A 23,950-nucleotide genomic window follows, 5' to 3' on the forward strand; every position below is an offset into this window, starting at 1 on the left:
ATACTATTTTAGAATTTACAAATTTCAGTAAGACGCAATGTATGCTTCGATGGAAAAAAATTATATTCTGATGATCTATGTAAACTGCCTAGGTTTGTTCAGCTAGACACAAAGAAGCTTGTACCATTGGTTTAATATAGCTTTTATTGTGATGGAAATAGCAGCCATGAAAACTGAATGACTGCTTACATGAATTCTACGGTAGACAATGGCTATGCCGAAGTTTAAGCAGTCAAGTTACTATATTTACTTAGATATAAATTGAGTCAATTGAGTCATTTACATTTACCCTCACATTGATCCCATCTCTAAGTTTAGATACAAACACCCTTTGCCCCTGAGGACCTGTGTGATACCTGTTTTGTTGGACAAAATTACTAGATTATAGAAAAAAAAACACATAGGGGAAAACTAATCAATAAAAACTGACATAGAAGGATGATATTCTGATGCATATTTAAGCAAGGCCTTTTCTCATGCCAAACATGCACCACAACCCCCAATCAGCACCTCACTGTCCACGTTGTTTGAATGTGGGTGGAATGGGTACGCCTCGGCCCGACAGAATTATTATAACTCGCACCATTTTTCTAGGGTGAGTTATATATATTTATTAAGACTAGCGTATCGTATCAATATTGTGCAAATTTTAAAATATTTCAAAAGCATAATGTAGTACTATTGTTGGTTAATTATGACATGGGATTTTTATTGAACTTAAAGGGGTTGTACCATTATGGACACTTATCCCCTATCCACAAGATGGGAGATTGTTGGGCACCCGATCGCCAGGTACCCCAGTGATTAAGAGGACTACTTGTCAATGGAGTGCCAGTGCCTTTGTGTGATCAGTGCTCCATTCACTTTTATGGGGCTGCCGGGACTATAATCTCTCATAGTCCTCCAGATCACTGGGTGAAACAGCGATAGGACCCCCAGTGATCAGACACTTAGCCCCTTTCCTGTGGATAGGGGATAAGTGTTCACAATGGTACACTCCCACATGGAGGAATCCAAACTGGAACACTTGGTTGGATTTTCTGCCCCAAGCTCACTACAGAGATCCAAACTCAACATCACAGCGATTTATGATGCTAAGAGTCCCAGCTTGCCCACAGCTCTTCTGTTCTATGCTATATACAGTATGGGACAGTAGCATAGAGAGCTCGCTGTTAACCAATGACTAGGACCACCTACTGGACTCCTAAGTATATAATGAGTGGGGAGTATAAATAAATTAAATACTAGTTATATTGAATCTTTTTTCACTAAACTACTGTGTATGTCAAGTTTCTCTGCTCCTCCTGCTCTATAACATGCTGCTTACAGATAGGACTGCAAGGTCAATGTGACAGGTTCCCATTATAAAGAATAGCTACCTTTTAAATGTAATTTTTATTTGTTTCATCCTATAAGGCCCAAATGTCTTGGATAATTCTTTTGTGTAAAGCCTGGTTCACATCTGCGTTCGGGTTTCCGTTGAGGGAGTCCATTTAGGGACCCCCCGAACAGAAACCTATTTGCATAAAACAGTGCTTACCCAAGGAAACCCATTGACCCCATAGTCTATAATGGGGTCCATGTGGTTTCTGCTCAGTTTCCACATGAAAAATGCGGAGGGAAAAGTGCTGCTTTCAGAACTTTATCATGCGGATAGGGGAACAGAAAGGCCTGACCGCATATGTGAACTGGGTCTTACTTATCCTTATGATGGCCAGAGCATGGTTTTATTTTATAAAGGACCCCAAATCCCTAGCATAGAGGTACAGCTCTACCTGCTTATAGCCAAAACGAGATCGACATTAAAAAGTTATAGTATACTATAACTATTGTGTATATAGTGAATACAATAATAAGAGATGCAACAAGCATCTCCCTAGTGGTGGCAACAGACGGACAGCATTGTATCATGTAACTCTGTATCTGTACATGGGATTTTAAGCTCTTGGTCCAAAAAAACCAAAGCTCTGACTTCTATGAAGTATGTAAAGAAATGAACCCGCACAGATATTGCACTTAGAAATGGCGCCGTGGGCATACTTTTTAAGGGAGGACGCAGAAAGTAATGTGAATAGTTTACAGTAGTTAATCTGTATGCCAGCTTTCATGTTTTATCACTTAGTGGAAGCTAGAATATATACTGTACATATATACTGTACCTCTCAATGTGTATTGCTTATTATAATGTGCAAATATCGCAGTAATGATGCAAATGGCAGTGTTGCCATTTCTATGTATGTAGCAATTTCATGGCAATGACAACATGTACAGTATTGCTCCAGTTTGTGACTGCATATGTCTTGCTTTACAACATTGGTTTGTTATGATGTTTATTTTACGGTTTTAAAGGTACAATTTAGTAATGGCAAGCTATGACCTATACAATGGGTAGGAGATAACTGCTATATTAGACCTCTGCCTCTGTTTTCCACGTTGGCAAGACCGGGGCCTGAAGAAGTTGTTTGGAGTAATAATGGTCATGCATACATGCTGCCGCTAACTGAAAGTCTATGGGACTGACTGTATTCTGCTATCTTATATATATGCTCAACCTCAATCCAATCTACTCTTCTTAGCCACGGCCTTGTGGGTGGGGAAAGCAGAATCCTAGAATCTTCATTCTGGCATTTGATGGGAGACACCGGAGTGAGACCCCACTGATCTAGATGTTATCACTATTTAGTGGATAGGTGATCACTTGTTGTTACTGAAATGTGCATTTAATGATCACTGCTATGGATCTGTCCTGTTTGCTCATTGTGGCGCTATCATTGTCTACAGAACATCTCGACTTCTATGTTTTTACAGTTCCTTGTTTTGTTCTTAAGAAAAGTGGCTCTTTACAAGTAACCATATTTCTTAAAATGACTGTATAACTGGGGAAACTAGCCAAAAATGATCTCCTGCCATGTCATAGTTCAATTCTAGTACCTTGTACGGTGGGGTTATGTTAGGAAACAGAAGCAGCACTGAGCAAATAGTGAGTTCCAACACCAGACACACTGATCAAAATGTCACAATACTGCGCTGAGCGTCCTGCACACCCCGAGCGACACCAACCCCAACGCTCTAGGGATGTTCATCAGAGCCCCTGATGGTGGGAATGGACTTGGAGGCTATCATCAGGCAGGGCTGTTACGGGTCAGGGAGCAGGGGATGCACAGTGCACCACTAGTCACAGCAGACCCAGAAACTGGAATTACTTACCAGAAGGTTTTCAGAGTTGAGATGAAAGTCTGAAGAACCAGAAGGCAGCGGTAACCCATAGTGGAAGTTCCAAATATATAGGCTCCTGGCAGGCCAGCATCACCCCTGCGCCAGAAGAGAAAGCTGCGGTCCTTGTTATGAGAAGGACAGCAACCCCCACATGCCGCTGCGGAGGTTCCAGTCCGACTCCTAATAGGTTATAAGTTTGTGCTGAAACAATATAATTTGATGCAAAATATATGACATATTCCACCTAGAGTCCATGTGAAATCTGCATCTTGTGCATGTGAATGGGGTTTCCACATTCCTAGTCACATGCTTAGGTAAATATGCAGCATTTTTCACCAAGTCACTTATTTCAGGTGAGAAATGAGAGGTTTAGCCCCAATCATTAACAATGGGACTAATCCATGTACAGATTCACTCTATTGTAAATTCATAGAAATCCAAGAGTCAGCTTCAGACAGTGTCAGAGAGATGATTGTTGGACCCACCAAATAAACTGGATCTGGGGACCACCCTTCCATAAATACTAAACTATAGACCATAGTATCAGTCAAATTTAGCTGTATTCCACTGGACTATTCTTGCATTAGAACTTTGGCCCACCGGAGAATCCTCTTCTACCTTAGTGGGCCAGTCCGATACTGACCTCAGATTTCTGCACAAAAACTAAACAGCATATTTTCCATTTGCCGTATCACCATACCGTCATAAGGTAAAGACTGTTGTACAAGGACATGTTCAGCTCATGTTTATAGGACTGGCGATATTTTAATGCCACAGACAAGAGTAACATGTAACTATAGAAGCCTCATAGTGACTGGTATTGTCTTCCCTTGCTGCTTTATTAATGTTTTACTTTCTTTAAATGCTCCCAAGAAGTTTACAAGGAAGGTAAGACAAAGTAGAGGAGAGCTGAGCCCATGACCTACCCAGAATTAGGGTTGAGCTGATCTTGAGATTTTAGGATCGTTTTTAAAATCCGATATTTGATCATTTTCCAGCCGATCCCGATCGTGAAATTTGCTCAATTGCCGATCCGGATCTGATCTTTCCCAATCCCGATCGCTCAACCCTACCCAGAATGCATCCTCTCTGGCTACATATCAAGCTGAACAATACAAGTCATGCTATAACCTGAAGCAAAAAACGACTTGACTTGTTAAAAGTCTGAATGGAAAAATTCACTTTTAACATTATTCTGTTCTACGTCTTATTTGTTATGCTTGCTTGCCGTGCTTGATATGTAGCGTGCTTGTCCCCAGTCTGCAGCATGTCTCATTGGGTGTGAGTGCATTATGTATTGCTCCATAAAAACAAGACCGTCATTATTCATGTTGCATTTTTTGTATGATCATGTCATTTAATTCATATGTATAATGAAAAATATTCATAGGAAAAAATACTAATCTTGATCTTTTCATAGAAAATCATATAGATGTTTGGCAATTATTATACATATGAAACATTCCTCTGTTTCTTATCATCCATAGAGTTTCTAGGTCATCCCTGGACATGCATCCCACCCCTTCTATCAGTTCATTTTTGTAATAGTTGGCTAATTATTTTTTCTATTACACTACAGGCATCGCAAGGAGGTGGACATAGAACGTTACTCTATGGCCATGCAATCTTACTGCGACATTCATTCAGTGGTATGGTAAGTAACAAGATACTTTAATATTGTGGTCAGTGCTCAGTGGGCTCATGTTGAATCTTTGGCTGAAAATATCTTAGTCTTTTCTATGTTCTATGGGTTAAAAAGATGGTGCAGGATTAGAAATTATGGCTGCTTTCTTCTTCTCAGGAGGTGGCATCATGTCTTTGGTCATATGGTCAGGCTGTAGCTCAGTCTTGTTCTTTTTTTTAAACTTTGTTTTTTGTACATTTTTTTTTACATTGTGCCCCACATAAGGTCGTAATAGATCTTTGGGGACATATTTGCAATACTTTTTTCTTAGTTTTTTTTTCTTTTAGCTAGGGCTGATACATTAGCACCAGGAATGCCACTTCCCGAGCTACATTGGAGAGCTGATCTCCTTAAGGAACAAGTAGCTCATACAGTTCCCATCCTCAATCATGGCCAAGCTACTGCTCAGTCTCCTTAATTTTTTTTAACTTTAATTTTTTTAATATTTTTGCCTTTTTATTTAGTGTATTGTATTATATTTTACATTGTGTCCCATCTATGGTCATAATAGACATTGGGGAGGGGCATTTTAACTTTTTTTTTTTTTTTTTTTTTACTGATTTCTTCCTGAGTTGCAATGGACCCAGCAGATGATACAGTTCCAATCCCCAGCAGTCACATGAAGGGTACAAGCACATACCACTACTGTGCTGTGTGTGCTTGTTTGTTTCTCTCTCACTGCGCTCCTCTTCCCCAATCCCTCCTATTTTCTCCATAGCCTTCTATATAATCTGATTTGTGAGTGTTCAATGTAGACAGAACTGAGCAGGTTGGTAGGCAGGAGGGGAGCTGATAACTGGTAAAAGTATTTATCTCTGATATATTACAAAAGTTTTTTTTTCATCATTACTTGAACTGTACACAAAAAAACACCAGATACCCATTCACTTTGCTGCCCCCTAGCTTGTCTCTTGAAGGGAATTTTTGATCTGGGACCTCTTTCTATGATGTCCACATACCCAAAGCACCAATAGCAGCGCCAATTGACTATATCAGTTTCATATAGTACTACTTGTAAAATCCAGGTAGTTTACAGCATCATGGGAAGGGTGGAAGCCAGAAGAGTGTCATCATACAACATATTGCTGATGCTTCCTGTGGCAAAACTTCCTACGGCTACAGAAAAGTTTTCAGTTCTGTAGAGCTCCACTAGCCAAATGTCTTGTTAGCAGTCATTTGTGCATAAAGGGAGTCTGTCAGGAGGAAAATCAGTATCAAACTAATGATAGTACCTTGTAGTGCAACATCTACACTTTCCAAAGGTGCCTTTCTTGTTCTACATTGCAGCTCATTTTTCATGAAAATCAATGTTTTACTCTTATGCAGATTAGCTGAAGAGGGCTTTAGGGGTGTGTCCTCTTGTCCTCGAGATAGCCGCCCCTAGCTATTACCCAGCTCCTTCCTGCACTGCATGAGTCACATTTCCCACTTTGTCACACTTTGTCTGCAGTTATCTACAGCAGGGAGTGAAGCTCCAACAGGAGAAGAAATGCCCCAAAAGCCCATTTCAGCTAATTCACATAAGCATGAAATATTCATACAAAGCAGAATAAGCATCTTTAGGAAGTGTAGAAGCACTTGTACAACGTACCATAATTTGCTTGATACCAATTTTCCTGTTACTAAGCCTATGTTGGCAGCTATTTGACATTGGTTACTATAATATTTAGTTTTATATTTGATACTAAAAATAATTTGTTGTATTTGATCTTAATCTACTTTACAGTACTTGACTTGTCTGACAACGTCCAGATCCCTCACAGATAAACTTGCTTTTGATGTTGGACTGCAAGATACAGCAACAGGTAATACACTATATTAGCTTGACTTGGGATGGAGGAATAAGGCCTCACTCTGAGTAACTTACCCAGTATCTGGCACATCTTTAATAATATTACCCTTTAATTTAAATAAAGACACAGATCACTTACTGGATTTAAATTGGCCTGTTCAGGCCGATTTATTAAACACACAAGATATTACTAGTGATATATTAACAAGCCCCGCCTTGAAGAGGGGCGGTGCCTAATACAAAACCCCATAAATAACCATGGTAACAGTTATGAAGTTAATCCCTCATAAAGTGCTTAACTCACAGCCTATCCCACCCTGGGCTATGCCCCCAATCCGCCCAGGTGCAATAACTCCTACCGCAGGCAGAGCTACCAACCATTTATACGTAACACAAGCCTGAAACCCCTAAAGAGATCCAAGCCCAATTAGGGGACATACCAGGCTTTAACCAACCCCATCAGGGACCACATGCCAACGATGATGTCCTACAAACTGCGCTCTAACCACCAACTCCCAGCAAACACAACACCCAAAACGCTAACTAATAAAGGGAGGGTGGGCCACTCGGAACTGTTGTAACTGACTCACTGACCTCAGGCTAACCTACACACCTCCTTAAGTAACCTCTGACTCCACCCCCAAAGATCCCGCTCAAACTCCTCTAAAGTTAACCCCTTCGTTCCCTAATCCTCCCCCCATTCATGGCATCCCTATCTCCCAGGGTCTAGGGCCTTTTCTTTAGCATGAGCTGCGGTGTTGATCTGCTTATAGACATTATTCTAGCCATACATGGGGGATGCTGAAATATCCAAATGCTGTGAAGCACTTAGTTGGTTCAGTAACTAAAGTACTTTTTATTATTGGATCTATAGCCCAACCTTTTTGATGCCACACACAGTTCTCTTTTGTCATGCTGTAGTGTGTATAAATTGTAAACTGTAAAGGGAAACTGAATACAGTGTGTAAGGGCTCGTTCACATCTGCATCCCGGCCTCCGTTCTGCAGGTTTCCGTTTCCTGCACGAAACTGGACAGGAGATGGAAACCTGCCGGCATCTTTCATTTGAATGGGTTTGAAAAGTGTGCGGCTGTGAGTGCCCGTGAGCGTTTTGTGCACTCTGCAGAAAAAACGTTTTTTTTTACCTGGACACAAAGTCGGACATGCAGGACTTTGTGTCTGGTTTAAAAAAACGGTTTTGCCGCGGAGCGCACAAAATGCTCAACGGCGCTCACGGCCGAACTTGGTCAGACAGGTTTCCATCTTCTGCCGGCAGAAGATGGAAACCTCATAATGGAGACCCGAACGCTGGTGTGAACCCAGTGTAAGTAGCATGCTATATAGCAGAAGATGCTAAGCAGAATGATATACAGTTTTGTGAGAAAGATTCAGTATAAATAGTAATGTATTGATATAAATTCCTGCTCACTCGGGGCTTAAAATGTCCATAGCATTGCCAGTCAATCATTAGGTAGGACTTCCCACTAGACTCACATAAGCCCAGACTAAGCATAAGACTGAGATCAAGAAAATACAAATTCTACTCAATGTTTTTTCACATAACTTTATAAGAACCTGCTCACCTCCTTCTGCGCTATAATATGCAGCCCTCCAAATTGAACAATTTTAACATGACAGATTCGTTTTTAAAGTGTATGTATGACTGCTTTACACAACCAATTTTTAATGCCCCATTATACATCCAGTCAGATTAAGCAGTCATACTCCCTTCTACTTGATTTTAAATCTAATTTATATGTCATGTTACCCATATATGTAGAAAGTAGGAGTTAAATGGAAGGTACTATGTTTGTAGGATCAGACTTTATTGGCTTTTTAATAGTCTGCATAAGAGATGTAGTCACAACCACAGGCTTCAAGAAGGCCCTGAAGACTCACCTATTCAGGAAGGCCTACAACCTCCAATAACACTACTATCACCTCACCACCATCTGCACAGTCTCCCCCTCTCCTTCTGTCTCTATCCCACTCCCCTTATAGACTGTAAGCCCTTGCGACCCCACTGTGCCAGTCGGGCATTGTTAGTATTATATTTGTCTGTATATTATGTGTACTGTATGTAACCCCCCCCAAATGTAAAGCACCATGGAATCAATGGTGCTATATAAATAACTAATAATAATAATATTAATAATAATAATAATAACAATAATAATAATAATTAGAGATGAGCGAACACTAAAATGTTCGAGGTTCGAAATTCGATTCGAACAGCCGCTCAATGTTCGTGTGTTCGAACGGGTTTCTAACCCCATTATAGTCTATGGGGAACAGATACTCGTTAAGGGGGAAACCCAAATCCGTGTCTGGAGGGTCACCAAGTCCACTATGACACCCCAGGAAATGATGCCAACACCTCTGGAATGACACTGGGACAGCAGGGGAAGCATGTCTGGGGGCATCTAACACACCAAAGACCCTCTATTACCCCAACATCACAGCCTAACAACTACACACTTTACACACTCAATACCACCTCTCTGACAGTAGGAAAACACCTTGAAACATGTGTATTTGGCACTTGCAGTGAGGAGAGCTTGTCACCAGCAGTGAATTTGGCCCTTGTAGTAAGTTGAGGTTGGCACCAACATTTGTTTTGAAAATCAGGGTGGATTGAGCCTCTAACCAGCAGAGTTTGGGCAAATTCATGGTGGAGGGAGCCTCTAAACACCCCAGTTTGGGCAAATTCATGGTGGAGGGAGCCTCTAAAAACCCCAGTTTGGACCAATTCATGGTGGAGGGAGCCTCTAACCAGCCCAGTTTGGGCAAATTCATGGTGGAGGGAGCCTCTAAAAAACCCAGTTTGGACCAATTCATGGTGGAGGGAGCCTCTAACCAGCCCAGTTTGGACCAATTAATGGTGGAGGGAGCCTCTAAACAGCCAAGTTTGGACCAATTCATGGTGGAGGGAGCCTCTAAAAAACCCAGTTTGGACCAATTCATGGTGGAGGGAGCCTCTAAAAAACCCAGTTTGGACCAATTCATGGTCGAGGGAGCCTCTAAACAGCCCAGTTTGGGCAAATTCATGGTGGAGGGAGCATCTAACCAGCCCAGTTTGGACCAATTAATGGTGGAGGGAGCCTCTAAACAGCCAAGTTTTGGGAAATTCATGGTGGAGGGAGCCTCTAACAGCCCAGTTTGGACCAATTCATGGTGGAGGGAGCCTCTAACCAGCCCAGTTTGGGCAAATTCATGGTGGAGGGAGCCTCTAAACAGCCCAGTTTGGACCAATTAATGGTGGAGGGAGCCTCTAACCAGCCCAGTTTGGACCAATTCATGGTGGAGGGAGCCTCTAACCAGCCCAGTTTGGGCAAATTCATGGTGGAGGGAGCCTCTAAAAAACCCAGTTTGGACCAATTCATGGTGGAGGGAGCCTCTAACCAGCCCAGTTTGGGCAAATTCATGGTGGAGGGAGCCTCTAAACAGCCCAGTTTGGGCAAATTCATGGTGGAGGGAGCCTCTAAACAGCCCAGTTTGGACCAATTCATGGTGGAGGGAGCCTCTAAAAACCCCAGTTTGGACCAATTCATGGTGGAGGGAGCCTCTAAACAGCCCAGTTTGGGCAAATTCATGGTGGAGGGAGCCTCTAACCAGCCCAGTTTGGACCAATTAATGGTGGAGGGAGCCTCTAAACAGCCAAGTTTTGGGAAATTCATGGTGGAGGGAGCCCCTAAAAACCCCAGTTTGGACCAATTCATGGTGGAGGGAGCCTCTAAACAGCCCAGTTTGGGCAAATTCATGGTGGAGGGAGCCTCTAACCAGCCCAGTTTGGACCAATTAATGGTGGAGGGAGCCTCTAAACAGCCAAGTTTTGGGAAATTCATGGTGGAGGGAGCCTCTAACCAGCCCAGTTTGGACCAATTCATGGTGGAGGGAGCCTCTAACCAGCCCAGTTTGGGCAAATTCATGGTGGAGGGAGCCTCTAAACAGCCCAGTTTGGACCAATTAATGGTGGAGGGAGCCTCTAACCAGCCCAGTTTGGACCAATTCATGGTGGAGGGAGCCTCTAACCAGCCCAGTTTGGGCAAATTCATGGTGGAGGGAGCCTCTAAAAAACCCAGTTTGGACCAATTCATGGTGGAGGGAGCCTCTAACCAGCCCAGTTTGGGCAAATTAATGGTGGAGGGAGCCTCTAAACAGCCCAGTTTGGGCAAATTCATGGTGGAGGGAGCCTCTAAACAGCTCAGTTTGGACCAATTCATGGTGGAGGGAGCCTCTAAAAAACCCAGTTTGGACCAATTCATGGTGGAGGGAGCCTCTAAACAGCCCAGTTTGGGCAAATTCATGGTGGAGGGAGCCTCTAACCAGCCCAGTTTGGACCAATTAATGGTGGAGGGAGCCTCTAAACAGCCAAGTTTTGGGAAATTCATGGTGGAGGGAGCCCCTAAAAACCCCAGTTTGGACCAATTCATGGTGGAGGGAGCCTCTAAACAGCCCAGTTTGGGCAAATTCATGGTGGAGGGAGCCTCTAACCAGCCCAGTTTGGACCAATTAATGGTGGAGGGAGCCTCTAAACAGCCAACTTTTGGGAAATTCATGGTGGAGGGAGCCTCTAACCAGCCCAGTTTGGACCAATTCATGGTGGAGGGAGCCTCTAACCAGCCCAGTTTGGGCAAATTCATGGTGGAGGGAGCCTCTAAAAAACCCAGTTTGGACCAATTCATGGTGGAGGGAGCCTCTAACCAGCCCAGTTTGGACCAATTAATGGTGGAGGGAGCCTCTAAACAGCCAAGTTTGGACCAATTCATGGTGGAGGGAGCCTCTAAAAAACCCAGTTTGGACCAATTCATGGTGAAGGGAGCCTCTAACCAGCCCAGTTTGGGCAAATTCATGGTGGAGGGAGCCTCTAAACAGCCCAGTTTGGGCAAATTCATGGTGGAGGGAGCCTCTAACCAGCCCAGTTTGGACCAATTAATGGTGGAGGGAGCCTCTAAACAGCCAAGTTTTGGGAAATTCATGGTGAAGGGAGCCTCTAACCAGCCCAGTTTGGGCAAATTCATGGTGGAGGGAGCCTCTAAACAGCCCAGTTTGGGCAAATTCATGGTGGAGGGAGCCTCTAACCAGCCCAGTTTGGACCAATTAATGGTGGAGGAAGCCTCTAAACAGCCAAGTTTTGGGAAATTCATGGTGGAGGGAGCCTCTAACCAGCCCAGTTTGGACCAATTCATGGTGGAGGGAGCCTCTAACCAGCCCAGTTTGGGCAAATTCATGGTGGAGGGAGCCTCTAAAAAACCCAGTTTGGACCAATTCATGGTGGAGGGAGCCTCTAACCAGCCCAGTTTGGGCAAATTCATGGTGGAGGGAGCCTCTAAACAGCCCAGTTTGGGCAAATTCATGGTGGAGGGAGCCTCTAACCAGCCCAGTTTGGGCAAATTCATGGTGGAGGGAGCCTCTAAACAGCCCAGTTTGGACCAATTAATGGTGGAGGGAGCCTCTAAACAGCCAAGTTTTGGGAAATTCATGGTGGAGGGAGCCTCTAAACAGCCCAGTTTGGGCAAATTCATGGTGGAGGGAGCCTCTAACCAGCCCAGTTTGGACCAATTAATGGTGGAGGGAGCCTCTAAACAGCCAAGTTTTGGGAAATTCATGGTGGAGGGAGCCTCTAACCAGCCCAGTTTGGACCAATTCATGGTGGAGGGAGCCTCTAAAAAACCCAGTTTGGACCAATTCATGGTGGAGGGAGCCTCTAAACAGCCCAGTTTGGGCAAATTCATGGTGGAGGGAGCCTCTAACCAGCCCAGTTTGGACCAATTAATGGTGGAGGGAGCCTCTAAACAGCCAAGTTTTGGGAAATTCATGGTGGAGGGAGCCTCTAACCAGCCCAGTTTGGACCAATTCATGGTGGAGGGAGCCTCTAAAAAACCCAGTTTGGACCAATTCATGGTGGAGGGAGCCTCTAAACAGCCCAGTTTGGGCAAATTCATGGTGGAGGGAGCCTCTAACCAGCCCAGTTTGGACCAATTAATGGTGGAGGGAGCCTCTAAACAGCCAAGTTTTGGGAAATTCATGGTGGAGGGAGCCCCTAAAAACCCCAGTTTGGACCAATTCATGGTGGAGGGAGCCTCTAAAAACCCCCAGTTTGGACCAATTCATGGTGGAGGGAGCCTCTAAAAACCCCAGTTTGGACCAATTCATGGTGGAGGGAGCCTCTAAAAACCCCAGTTTGGACCAATTCATGGTGGAGGGAGCCGCTAAACAGCCCAGTTTGGACCAATTCATGGTGGAGGGAGCCTCTAACCAGCAGAGTTGGGGGAAATCAGGGTGGAGGGAGCCTAGTATTAGCAGAATTGTGCAACGCTTATGGTGGATGAGTATGAGGATGCGGAGGAATTGGAGAGGTTGAGAACAAACATGGAGTTTCATGTTGGGGTGCTTTACACAGGTGGGCACAAAAATGACGGCTCTACCCAGTGGTGGTTCATTTTTATCAAAGTGAGCCGGTCGGCACTCTCAGCTGACAGACGGGTGCGCTTGTCAGTGATGATGCCACCGGCTGCACTGAACACCCTCTCAGATAGGACGCTGGCGGCAGGACAGGACAGCACCTCCAAGGCATATAGGGCAAGTTCAAGCCACAGGTCCAACTTCGACACCCAATACGTGTAGGGCGCAGAGGGGTCGGAGAGGACAGGGCTGTGGTCGGAAAGGTATTCCCGCAACATGCGCCTATACTTCTCACGCCTGGTGACACTAGGACCCTCCGTGGCGGCACTTTGGCAAGGGGGTGCCATCAAGGTGTCCCAGACCTTAGACAGTGTGCCCCTCGTTTGTGTGGACCGGTGAGAACTTGGTTGCCTACTGGAGGAACTGCCCTCCCTGCCGCCAACGTCCCATGCTGGAAACATCTCCATCATATTCTGCACCAATTGCCTGTGGCAAGCATTGATGCGATTGGCCCTCCCCTCTACCGGAATAAAAGACGAGATGTTGTTTTTATACCGGGGGTCAAGGATAGCAAAGATCCAGTACTGGTTGTCCTCCATGATTTTGACAATACGCTTGTCGGTTGTAAAGCACCCCAACATGAACTCAGCCATGTCTGCCACAGTGTTAGTTGGCATGACTCCTCTGGCCCCACCGGAAAGTTCAATCTCCATTTCCTCCTCATCCTCCATGTCTACCCATCCGCGCTGCAACAATGGGACGATTCGAAGTTGCCCGGAAGCCTCCTGTATCACCATCACATCATCGGACAACTCTTCTTCCTCCTCCTCCTCCTCCTCCTCCATTAAACGCAGTGAAGCGGACAGATGTGTGGACCTACTCTCCAGCTGTGACGGATCGGATGCTATCCCTAACTCCTCTGTGTGATCTGAGTTATCCCTGATGTCAATCAGGGATTCTCTCAGAACACACAAGAGCGGGATTGTAAGGCTCACCATCGCATCCTCAGAGCTCACCCTCCTTGTGGACTCCTCAAAGACCCGTAGGATGTCACAAAGGTCTCTCATCCATGGCCACTCATGGATGTGAAACTGAGGCAGCTGACTTTGTGGCACCCTAGGGTTTTGTAGCTGGTATTCCATCAAAGGTCTCTGCTGCTCAACCACTCTATTCAACATCTGAAACGTTGAGTTCCAGCGTGTGGGGACGTCGCACAAAAGCCGGTGTTGTGGCACATGCAGGCGTTGCTGGAGAGATTTTAAGCTAGCAGCGGCTACTGTCGACTTGCGAAAGTGGGCGCACATGCGCCGCACTTTCACCAGTAGCTCTGGAACATTGGGGTAGCTCTTTAGGAAACGTTGCACCACTAGGTTGAAGACGTGGGCCAGGCATGGAACATGTTGGAGTCCGGCAAGCTCCAGAGCTGCTACCAGGTTCCGGCCGTTATCACAAACGACCATGCCTGGGCCCAGGTGCAGCGGCTCAAACCATATTGCCGTCTCATCGAGGAGGGCATCCCTCACCTCGGAGGCAGTGTGCTGTCTGTCCCCCAAGCTGATCAGCTTCAGCACAGCCTGCTGACATCTACCAACGCCAGTGCTGCAACGTTTCCAACTCGTAGCTGGGGTCAATCTAACAGCGGAGGAGGAGGCGGTGGCGGAGGAGGAGGCGGTGGCGGAGGAGGAGGCGGTAGAGGAGGAGGAGGAGGGGGGGTGTTCTTCTCGTGTCCCTGCCAGGAATGTTAGGCGGGGCGACGAGGTACACCGGGCCAGTTTGGGAAGCAGTCCCAGCCTCAACTACATTCACCCAGTGTGCCGTCAGTGAAATGTAGCGTCCCTGTCCGCATGCACTTGTCCACGCGTCGGTGGTCAAGTGGATCTTTGTGCAAAGCGCGGAACTAAGGGCCCGCCTGATGTTGAGTGACACGTGCTGGTGCAAGGCGGGGACGGCACACCGGGAGAAGTAGTGACGGCTAGGGACGGCATAGCGAGGTGCCGCAGTTGCCATCAGGTCCAGGAAGGCGGGAGTTTCAACAAGCCGGAACGCCAACATCTCCTGGGCCAGCAGTTTAGCGATGTTGGCGTTCAAGGCTTGCGCGTGTGGGTGGTTAGCAGTGTATTTCTGCCGCCGCTCCAATGTCTGAGAGATGGTGGGTTGTTGTAAAGAAGCGCCTGATGGTGCCTTTGATGGTGCAGGAGAAGGAGATAAGACAGGAACAGGGGAGGATGAGGGAGAAGTCAACAAAGTGGCGGAGGCAGATGAAGTGGTGTCCTGGCTCGTCCTCTGGAGTGCATCGCCAGCACAGTCAGCAGTGGCAGTGGCAGAGGCAGAGGCAGTGGCAGAGGCAGTGGCAGTGGCGTGAACGGCAGGCGGCCTTTGTCCTGCCGTTGCTGCCTGCCACTGATTCCAGTGCTTGGATTCCAAATGACGGCGCATTGAAGTGGTGGACAGGTTGCTCTTCTCAGAGCCCCTAATCAATTTCGAGAGGCAAATTGTGCAGACAACACTATATCTGTCCTCGGCGCATTCCTTGAAAAAACTCCACACCTTCGAGAAACGTGCCCTCGAGGTGGGAGTTTTTCGGGGCTGGGTACGAACTGGAACATCTTGGGAGATTCCGGGTGTGGCCTGGCTTCGCCTAAGCTGCTGACCTCTGCCTCTGCCTCTAGCTACCCTTTTTGGTGCTGCACCTGCCTCAACATCCACACTACTTTCCCCGCTTGACATCCCCCCTGTCCAGGTCGGGTCAGTGTCCTCATCATCCACCACTTCCTCTTCCAACTCCTGTCTCATCTCCTCCTCCCGCACAATGCGCCGGTCAACTGTATGCCCTGACGGCAACTGCGTCACATCATCGTTGATGAGGGTGGGTTGCTGGTCATCCACCACCAAATCGAACGGAGATGGAGGAGACTCTAGTGTTTGAGCATCTGGACACAGATGCTCCTCTGTTAGGTTCGTGGAATCGTGACGTGGAGAGGCAGGTTGAGGGACAATGAAAGGAGCGGAGAACAGCTCTGGGGAGCAGGGACAGTTTGGGTTATTGTTCTGTAAAGCTTCGGAATTTTGGGAGGAAGGAAGACAAGACTGTTGGGTAATAGGAGGAGAGGAGGCAGAGTCTGACTGGCTGCTGGACAATGTGCTGTAAGCGTTCTCTGACAGCCATTGCAAGACCTGTTCCTGGTTCTCGGGCCTACTAAGGTTTGTACCCTGCAGTTTAGTTAATGTGGCAAGCAACCCTGGCACTGTGGAGTGGCGCAATGCTTGCTGCCCCACAGGAGTAGGCACGGGACGCCCTGTGGCTTCACTGCTACCTTGCTCCCCAGAACCATTCCCCTGACCTCGCCCACGGCCTCGTCCACGTCCCTTTCCGGGAGCCTTGCGCATTTTGAATTCCTAGTTAGAAATTGGCACTGTATACCAGTAGTAAAAATTGTGGGTGCACGTAACCCCAATATATTCTTTGAATTACCAGTCAGAAACTGGCACTATATGGCAGTAGCAAGAAATGAGGGTATTTGTATTCCCAATATATTCTTTGAATTCCCAGTCAGACAATGGCACTGTATACCAGTAGTAAAAATTGTGGGTGCACGTAACCCCAATATATTCTTTGAATTACCAGTCAGAAACTGGCACTATATGGCAGTAGCAAGAAATGAGGGTATTTATAACCCCAATATATTCTTTGAATTCCCAGTCAGACAATGGCACTGTATACCAGTAGTAAAAATTGTGGGTGCACGTAACCCCAATATATTCTTTGAATTACCAGTCAGAAACTGGCACTATATGGCAGTAGCAAGAAATGAGGGTATTTATAACCCCAATATATTCTTTGAATTCCCAGTCAGACAATGGCACTGTATACCAGTAGTAAAAATTGTGGGTGCACGTAACCCCAATATATTCTTTGAATTACCAGTCAGAAACTGGCACTATATGGCAGTAGCAAGAAATGAGGGTATTTGTATTCCCAATATATTCTTTGAATTCCCAGTCAGACAATGGCACTGTATACCAGTAGTAAAAATTGTGGGTGCACGTAACCCCAATATATTCTTTGAATTACCAGTCAGAAACTGGCACTATATGGCAGTAGCAAGAAATGAGGGTATTTATAACCCCAATATATTCTTTGAATTCCCAGTCAGACAATGGCACTGTATACCAGTAGTAAAAATTGTGGGTGCACGTAACCCCAATATATTCTTTGAATTCCCAGTCAGACAATGGCACTATATACCAGTAGCAAGAAATGAGGGTATTTATAACCCCAATATATTCTTTGAATTCCCAGTCAGACAATGGCACTGTATACCAGTAGTAAAAATTGTGGGTGCACGTAACCCCAATATATTCTTTGAATTCCCAGTCAGACAATGGCACTATATACCAGTAGCAAGAAATGAGGGTATTTATAACCCCAATATATTCTTTGAATTCCCAGTCAGACAATGGCACTGTATACCAGTAGTAAAAATTGTGGGTGCACGTAACCCCAATATATTCTTTGAATTATCAGTCAGAAACTGGCACTATATGGCAGTAGCAAGAAATGAGGGTATTTATAACCCCAATATATTCTTTGAATTCCCAGTCAGACAATGGCACTGTATACCAGTAGTAAAAATTGTGGGTGCACGTAACCCCAATATATTCTTTGAATTCCCAGTCAGACAATGGCACTATATACCAGTAGCAAGAAATGAGGGTATTTATAACCCCAATATATTCTTTGAATTCCCAGTCAGACAATGGCACTGTATACCAGTAGTAAAAATTGTGGGTGCACGTAACCCCAATATATTCTTTGAATTCCCAGTCAGACAATGGCACTATATGGCAGTAGCAAGAAATGAGGGTATTTATAACCCCAATATATTCTTTGAATTCCCAGTCAGACAATGGCACTGTATACCAGTAGTAAAAATTGTGGGTGCACGTAACCCCAATATATTCTTTGAATTCCCAGTCAGACAATGGCACTATATACCAGTAGCAAGAAATGAGGGTATTTATAACCCCAATATATTTTTTGAATTCCCAGTCAGACAATGGCACTGTATGCCAGTAGTAAAAATTGTGGGTGCACGTAACCCCAATATATTCTTTGAATTCCCAGTCAGACAATGGCACTATATACCAGTAGCAAGAAATGAGGGTATTTATAACCCCAATATATTCTTTGAATTCCCAGTCAGACAATGGCACTGTATACCAGTAGTAAAAATTGTGGGTGCACGTAACCCCAATATATTCTTTAAATTACCAGTCAGAAACTGGCACTATATGACAGTAGCAAGAAATGAGGGTATTTGTATTCCCAATATATTCTTTGAATTCCCAGTCAGACAATGGCACTGTATACCAGTAGTAAAAATTGTGGGTGCACGTAACCCCAATATATTCTTTGAATTACCAGTCAGAAACTGGCACTATATGGCAGTAGCAAGAAATGAGGGTATTTATAACCCCAATATATTCTTTGAATTCCCAGTCAGACAATGGCACTGTATACCAGTAGTAAAAATTGTGGGTGCACGTAACCCCAATATATTCTTTGAATTACCAGTCAGAAACTGGCACTATATGGCAGTAGCAAGAAATGAGGGTATTTATAACCCCAATATATTCTTTGAATTCCCAGTCAGACAATGGCACTGTATACCAGTAGTAAAAATTGTGGGTGCACGTAACCCCAATATATTCTTTGAATTCCCAGTCAGACAATGGCACTATATACCAGTAGCAAGAAATGAGGGTATTTATAACCCCAATATATTCTTTGAATTACCAGTCAGAAACTGGCACTATATGGCAGTAGCAAAAATAGTGGGTGTATATAGCCCCAATTCTATTGCTAGGGGACTTGCAGGGTATTTCTGGGGTGAAGGTGGGGGGGCACACCGTTGGAACGGGTATCGGGGGTATATATCGGGTATACGGGAATACACTGACAGTGTATTCCATTCAGGATCCTGGGAAAGCTGGGTTGCGGCGATTGAGCCCGTCAGTGCCACGTTACACTGACAAGCTTCTCCCTGGAATTTAGCTCTTATAAGAGCTGTTGGTTGTCTTCTCCTTCCTATCCTAGCCTGTCCCTGCCTACCCAGAATCTAAGCCCTAGCTAGCTGGACGGAAACCTCCGTCCTCGGTGAATTGCAAGCTCAGAATGACGCGAACCTGGGCGGCGCTGTTCTTTTAAATTAGAGGTCACATGTTTTCGGCAGCCAATGGGTTTTGCCTACTTTTTTCAACGTCACCGGTGTCGTAGTTCCTGTCCCACCTACCCTGCACTGTTATTGGTGCAAAAAAGGCGCCAGGGAAGGTGGGAGGGGAATCGATTAATGGCGCACTTTACCACGCGGTGTTCGATTCGATTCGAACATGCCGAACAGCCTAATATCCGATCGAACATGAGTTCGATAGAACACTGTTCGCTCATCTCTAATAATAATAATAAAATAGTCTGCATAAGAGATATAGACACTAAATGTAAAAATACTTTGAATGAAATAGTGCAATATTACTTAGGTTTACTTTGGTTACAAAAGTAGACATAGCCACGGTTCAGACATAAAGCCATGCAAGTAGGCACTAACAAAAATACATCAGGATATTACAGAGTAGAAAAGGGCCATGGCTACTCAGCAATGTGTTAGGAGCTTTACAGCTATATGTCCTATTGCTATGCTATGTACACATCCACTGGGTATATGTTGGTCTTGAGTATTGTTTCTAGACCTTGACCCATCATATACACAGAACAGTATTTAAATATGTATATTTATTTGTAGGAGAAGCTTGTTGGTGGACAATACATCCTGCATCTAAACAAAGATCAGAAGGAGAGAAAGTTCGTATTGGGGATGATCTTATTTTAGTCAGTGTGTCCTCTGAAAGATATCTGGTAAGTATCATGTATTTGTGTAGAATCCACTTGATTGTTCTTCTGCCTGGTAATATGTTCTCATAAGACCCTTTTGTTGAGGTCTGTCCTGATATGAGTGTGCAAAACACACGTCTAATAAATAGTACTTATAAGTGTCAATAAATAATCAATAGAGTATGCCTTTCCAGGCTTACTGTTTAACTTGGGCAACCATGAAAATAGGCAATCTTTAGAAAAATGTTGATTTCCACCTAAAAAGAGCCTATAAGATCTCAGTTGGTTGTCCTACTGTATCTGCTGGCAGCATGCTGTAGAGCAGAAAGAGCTGAGCATACTAATACATACAATCAGGGGCGTAACTACCGGGGTAGCAGCTGCCACAGGGGCCCGGGACATTAGGGGCCCGGCAACAGCCGCTACCGCTACATTTTTTTTGTATGCCACTGCATACAATAGTTGTGGGAAAACATTTGGTATAACTTGTGTTTTGATCATTGAAAGTCCTGCTCATCCTGGGTTTACAGTAAGTGGTCCTGCTTAGTGGTTGACATTTATCTCTGTACGCAAACTCATATGGAACATGGCCACCATTGGACTCCTAGTCCCAGAATGAGCAGGAATTTCAGTAGTTAAAATGCAATTTACACTAAATCCATTCTACAACACTTTATACTATAGTGCTCTTTCTTGTGCTCTAAAACATACTAGTTGTAGATCAATCACCAAATTCACTATGAGAGGTTTTTGTTTAATGACTAAGTTACAGTGTGATATTCATGTGTTAAACATAGTTAGATCACAAAATGATTTTAGTTGTTCTCTATAAGGATTAGACACAACTAAAATCCACAAATTTATTAAGACTGGCTTATCATACACCGGTCTTAATAAACAGCCACTGGGAATGGGAGACTTATGAAGGGGATGTGGCCTCTCTATAAATTTGTCGGCTTTCCCTGCTCCAGAATGGAAATTTATTACAGTTAGGCGCTGGTGTAGGTTTCCATTCTAACTCACACCAAATAACTGCACGCAATATGGCAGAAGAGGCGCGGTTTGGGGCTTCTAGTGCACATTTGATACAAGAACGGTGCTTGTACCCAACATACCCCTCAATGTCATCCCTGTACACCAGAAACTGAATTCCCTGCCATTGTGTTTAAAACAAGACTACACTACATATACTAGTATCAGTAATACAATACCATGTTTAATCATACTACAGCATTACAATCTGTTAAACGTTATCATCTTTGGCAGCATCTATCCATATCCAATGGAATGAGCAACATCCAGGTGGATGCCTCTTTTATGCAGACCCTCTGGAATGTCCATCCAACGTGCTCTGGGAGCAGTGTGGAAGAAGGTGAGCTCCTTATACTATTATCTCTGGGACATCTAACCCTGGCACATAGTGCTTAGAATAAGTCAACTTTAGATATGCAGAATCAATATTAGTGTCTTGAGCCCAAAGATCAGAATAATAAATTGCAGCTTGCTTGTATATGATGTTTTGGTTTGTAGAATAATTTTCACGTTAAGTAAGTAAAAATATCATTTACAATTCAGCATTATAAAGAGTGATGTCAGGGCCATATCTATATTGGAGATTCATAAGTTGGAGATACACCTGAGCTCTAAAGTCTGGGGAAGGGGCACTGTGCCCTGTTTAAGAATATGAATACTGATGCTATAGGGGGTTAAGGAACTTAAAACTGGGTCTGTCATGTTGAGCATTCAATCAAAATGGTGGGTGCACCGAGCTGGTCTATTACACAGTATTAAACGGAATGATCCCAAAATACAGATCCTTTGCACAGTCTTAAAGGGAATACCCCAAAATTCTGGATAGTAACAGGTAAGTATAGCAGCAGTCCTTTCCACAGCCCAGTCTGGGAAGCACAGCAATATGGAAAAGATCAATAGGACCACCTTAGGATAAGGATAAATCCAAGGAAGAACTGCGCTTGACCTGGTATATTCGAAAACAACTCTTTATTGGAAATCCGTATTCAAACACGCTGATCAGACACCATGTTCAATCTGAAAGTTATGCTTTGGTGGACCAGTCTGACACTGGAGATGCAGAGTACCAGAGGATCCCCAACATAATAATGGTCCTCTAGAAGACTATAAAGGGTTATTGGAGGGTGGGTACCTGAATAATTTTGTCTGGTGGGCCCAAGGAGTCTCAGCCTGACACTGTACAACACTATAGAAAATACATATATACAGTATATACATATACAAAGCTGATGTAACATGAATTTCTTCAGATTGTTATAAATGATCAGAGTAGTCCAGTTTTTAGAGTTAATAGAGCAGCTTTTAGAGGAAGCCTGGAAATAAAATAACGTCCTATTTCTGTCCGTCTCACAGTCTTGGTTCTGGAGCCCCAGAGATACAGCTTGATTATAGCTCTCTGTTCTTAGGTTGTAAGGCACAAAGGGTTCGTCTGAACCACAGTCTCTGTTTAATGGCCTGAAACGCCAAATCTACCATTAGCATTGAAATTGACAGGAGCAGCAAAATCCCTCTGTTTTTATCCTTATCATGTTGAGCTCAATGCCCTGAGGATCTGGCTATGACGCACACTGATAAGTGTCACATCTATGTAACCTTTTTTAAACTCTGCTATTCTGCTCTCATTTCATTTGTCTTCAGTAAATGTCATGGTTACATTTTTAACCAAATGATTAAATAGCTTAACCACAGTTCCCTGATAAATGTGCGTATTAGTAGCCCAACAAATATATTTCATGAATGTATAATAGAGGATCCATGTGATTTGTTCATAGGAAGACACAATTCCCTTTATTTTACTTCTTCTGAATAGTGTTATTATTTATTTATTTATTTATTTATTTATTATTTTATTTGTTTATTTATTTATTATTATTCCAGAAATTAAACATAAGGATTGTATTTATATACACTGTATGGATTGCTTTCTTAGGGCTCGTTCACATGGGGCAGATTTTGACGCGGAATCCACCTCAAAATCGCCCCCTCACAATAGAGGTCTATGTAGACCGCTAGCGTTCTTTTTTCCGCTAGCGGAAAAAAGAAGTGACATGACCTTACTTCAGGTGGATTTCACCCTAGGAAATCAATACAAGTCAATGGGAGGCTGAAAAACCGCTATCATATTTTTTGCCGAAAACCGCTAGCGGTTTTTGGCACGTTTTTTTTTGGCAAAAACTGCCTCAAAAATGCCAGGTGGTTTTGTCAAGGTCCATTCATTGTGCTGGAAGAGCAAACCTGAAATAAAAAAATGCTCCAAAAAATGTTCCAAAAACCGCCTCATGTTAAAAAATGCTCCAAAAAACGCTTCCTAATTCCTGAAGCAGATTTTTTCCTTATCAAATTCCTCGACTACCCCAACACGTGAACTAGCCCTTAAATGTTTTTTTTTATACAGACAGCCTTTAATTACTACCTACAGGATAAGTGTCAGATCTGGGGGTCTGACGTCTGGGGCCTCCATTGTACGACATGAAAGGGGTCTTTTTTAGGAAAAAGGATGAACAATGGGTCAGTCACCTTCTGCATGCAGCAGCTACTGGAAAATTTGAAAAATTAGAATGGTCGGAGTTTTGGGTGCAGTAGTTGCAGGGTGCTGGGAAAGGGGAGGGGGTGTTTTGGTTGTCTGTCTCCCCTTTCCTTGAGCTTGAGGACTGTTTTTTTTCCCCCACTTAGAATCCAGCCTGGCTGAATATAGGGGATCTGCGGTGCTCCTATTAACCTCTTCCCGATGGAACAGGAGCACTGCAGAAACCCTATATTCAGGAGACCGGGCACTGTCAGACACAGGGATACCTAATGTGTTTGTGTTTCACAGTCATTTTCTACTTTTATATGTATTCTAGGGAAAGGAGGGATTTATAACTTTTATTTATTTTATTATATTTTTTTAAATCTTCTTTGTTTTCACTATTTTATGGGAAAAATTTTACTTA

The 23,950-nt window shown here is 44.1% G+C and overlaps 1 protein-coding gene across 5 annotated transcripts in view; it reads left to right on the forward strand.

The window, feature by feature from the left end:
* RYR3 (ryanodine receptor 3) overlaps window positions 1-23,950 on the forward strand; it is a 485,624-nt gene that overhangs the window by 206,788 nt on the left and 254,886 nt on the right. For all 5 annotated transcript variants that reach the window (XM_075282947.1, XM_075282949.1, XM_075282950.1 and 2 more), the window contains 4 exons: window positions 4,796-4,870; window positions 6,627-6,705; window positions 19,897-20,009; window positions 21,252-21,357. In XM_075282947.1, coding sequence (XP_075139048.1) covers window positions 4,796-4,870; window positions 6,627-6,705; window positions 19,897-20,009; window positions 21,252-21,357 — 373 coding nt within the window. The remainder of the gene's footprint in view (window positions 1-4,795; window positions 4,871-6,626; window positions 6,706-19,896; window positions 20,010-21,251; window positions 21,358-23,950) is intronic.

This window comes from Leptodactylus fuscus, chromosome 7 (assembly GCF_031893055.1).
Source record: "Leptodactylus fuscus isolate aLepFus1 chromosome 7, aLepFus1.hap2, whole genome shotgun sequence".
Taxonomy (NCBI): Eukaryota; Metazoa; Chordata; class Amphibia; order Anura; family Leptodactylidae; genus Leptodactylus; species Leptodactylus fuscus.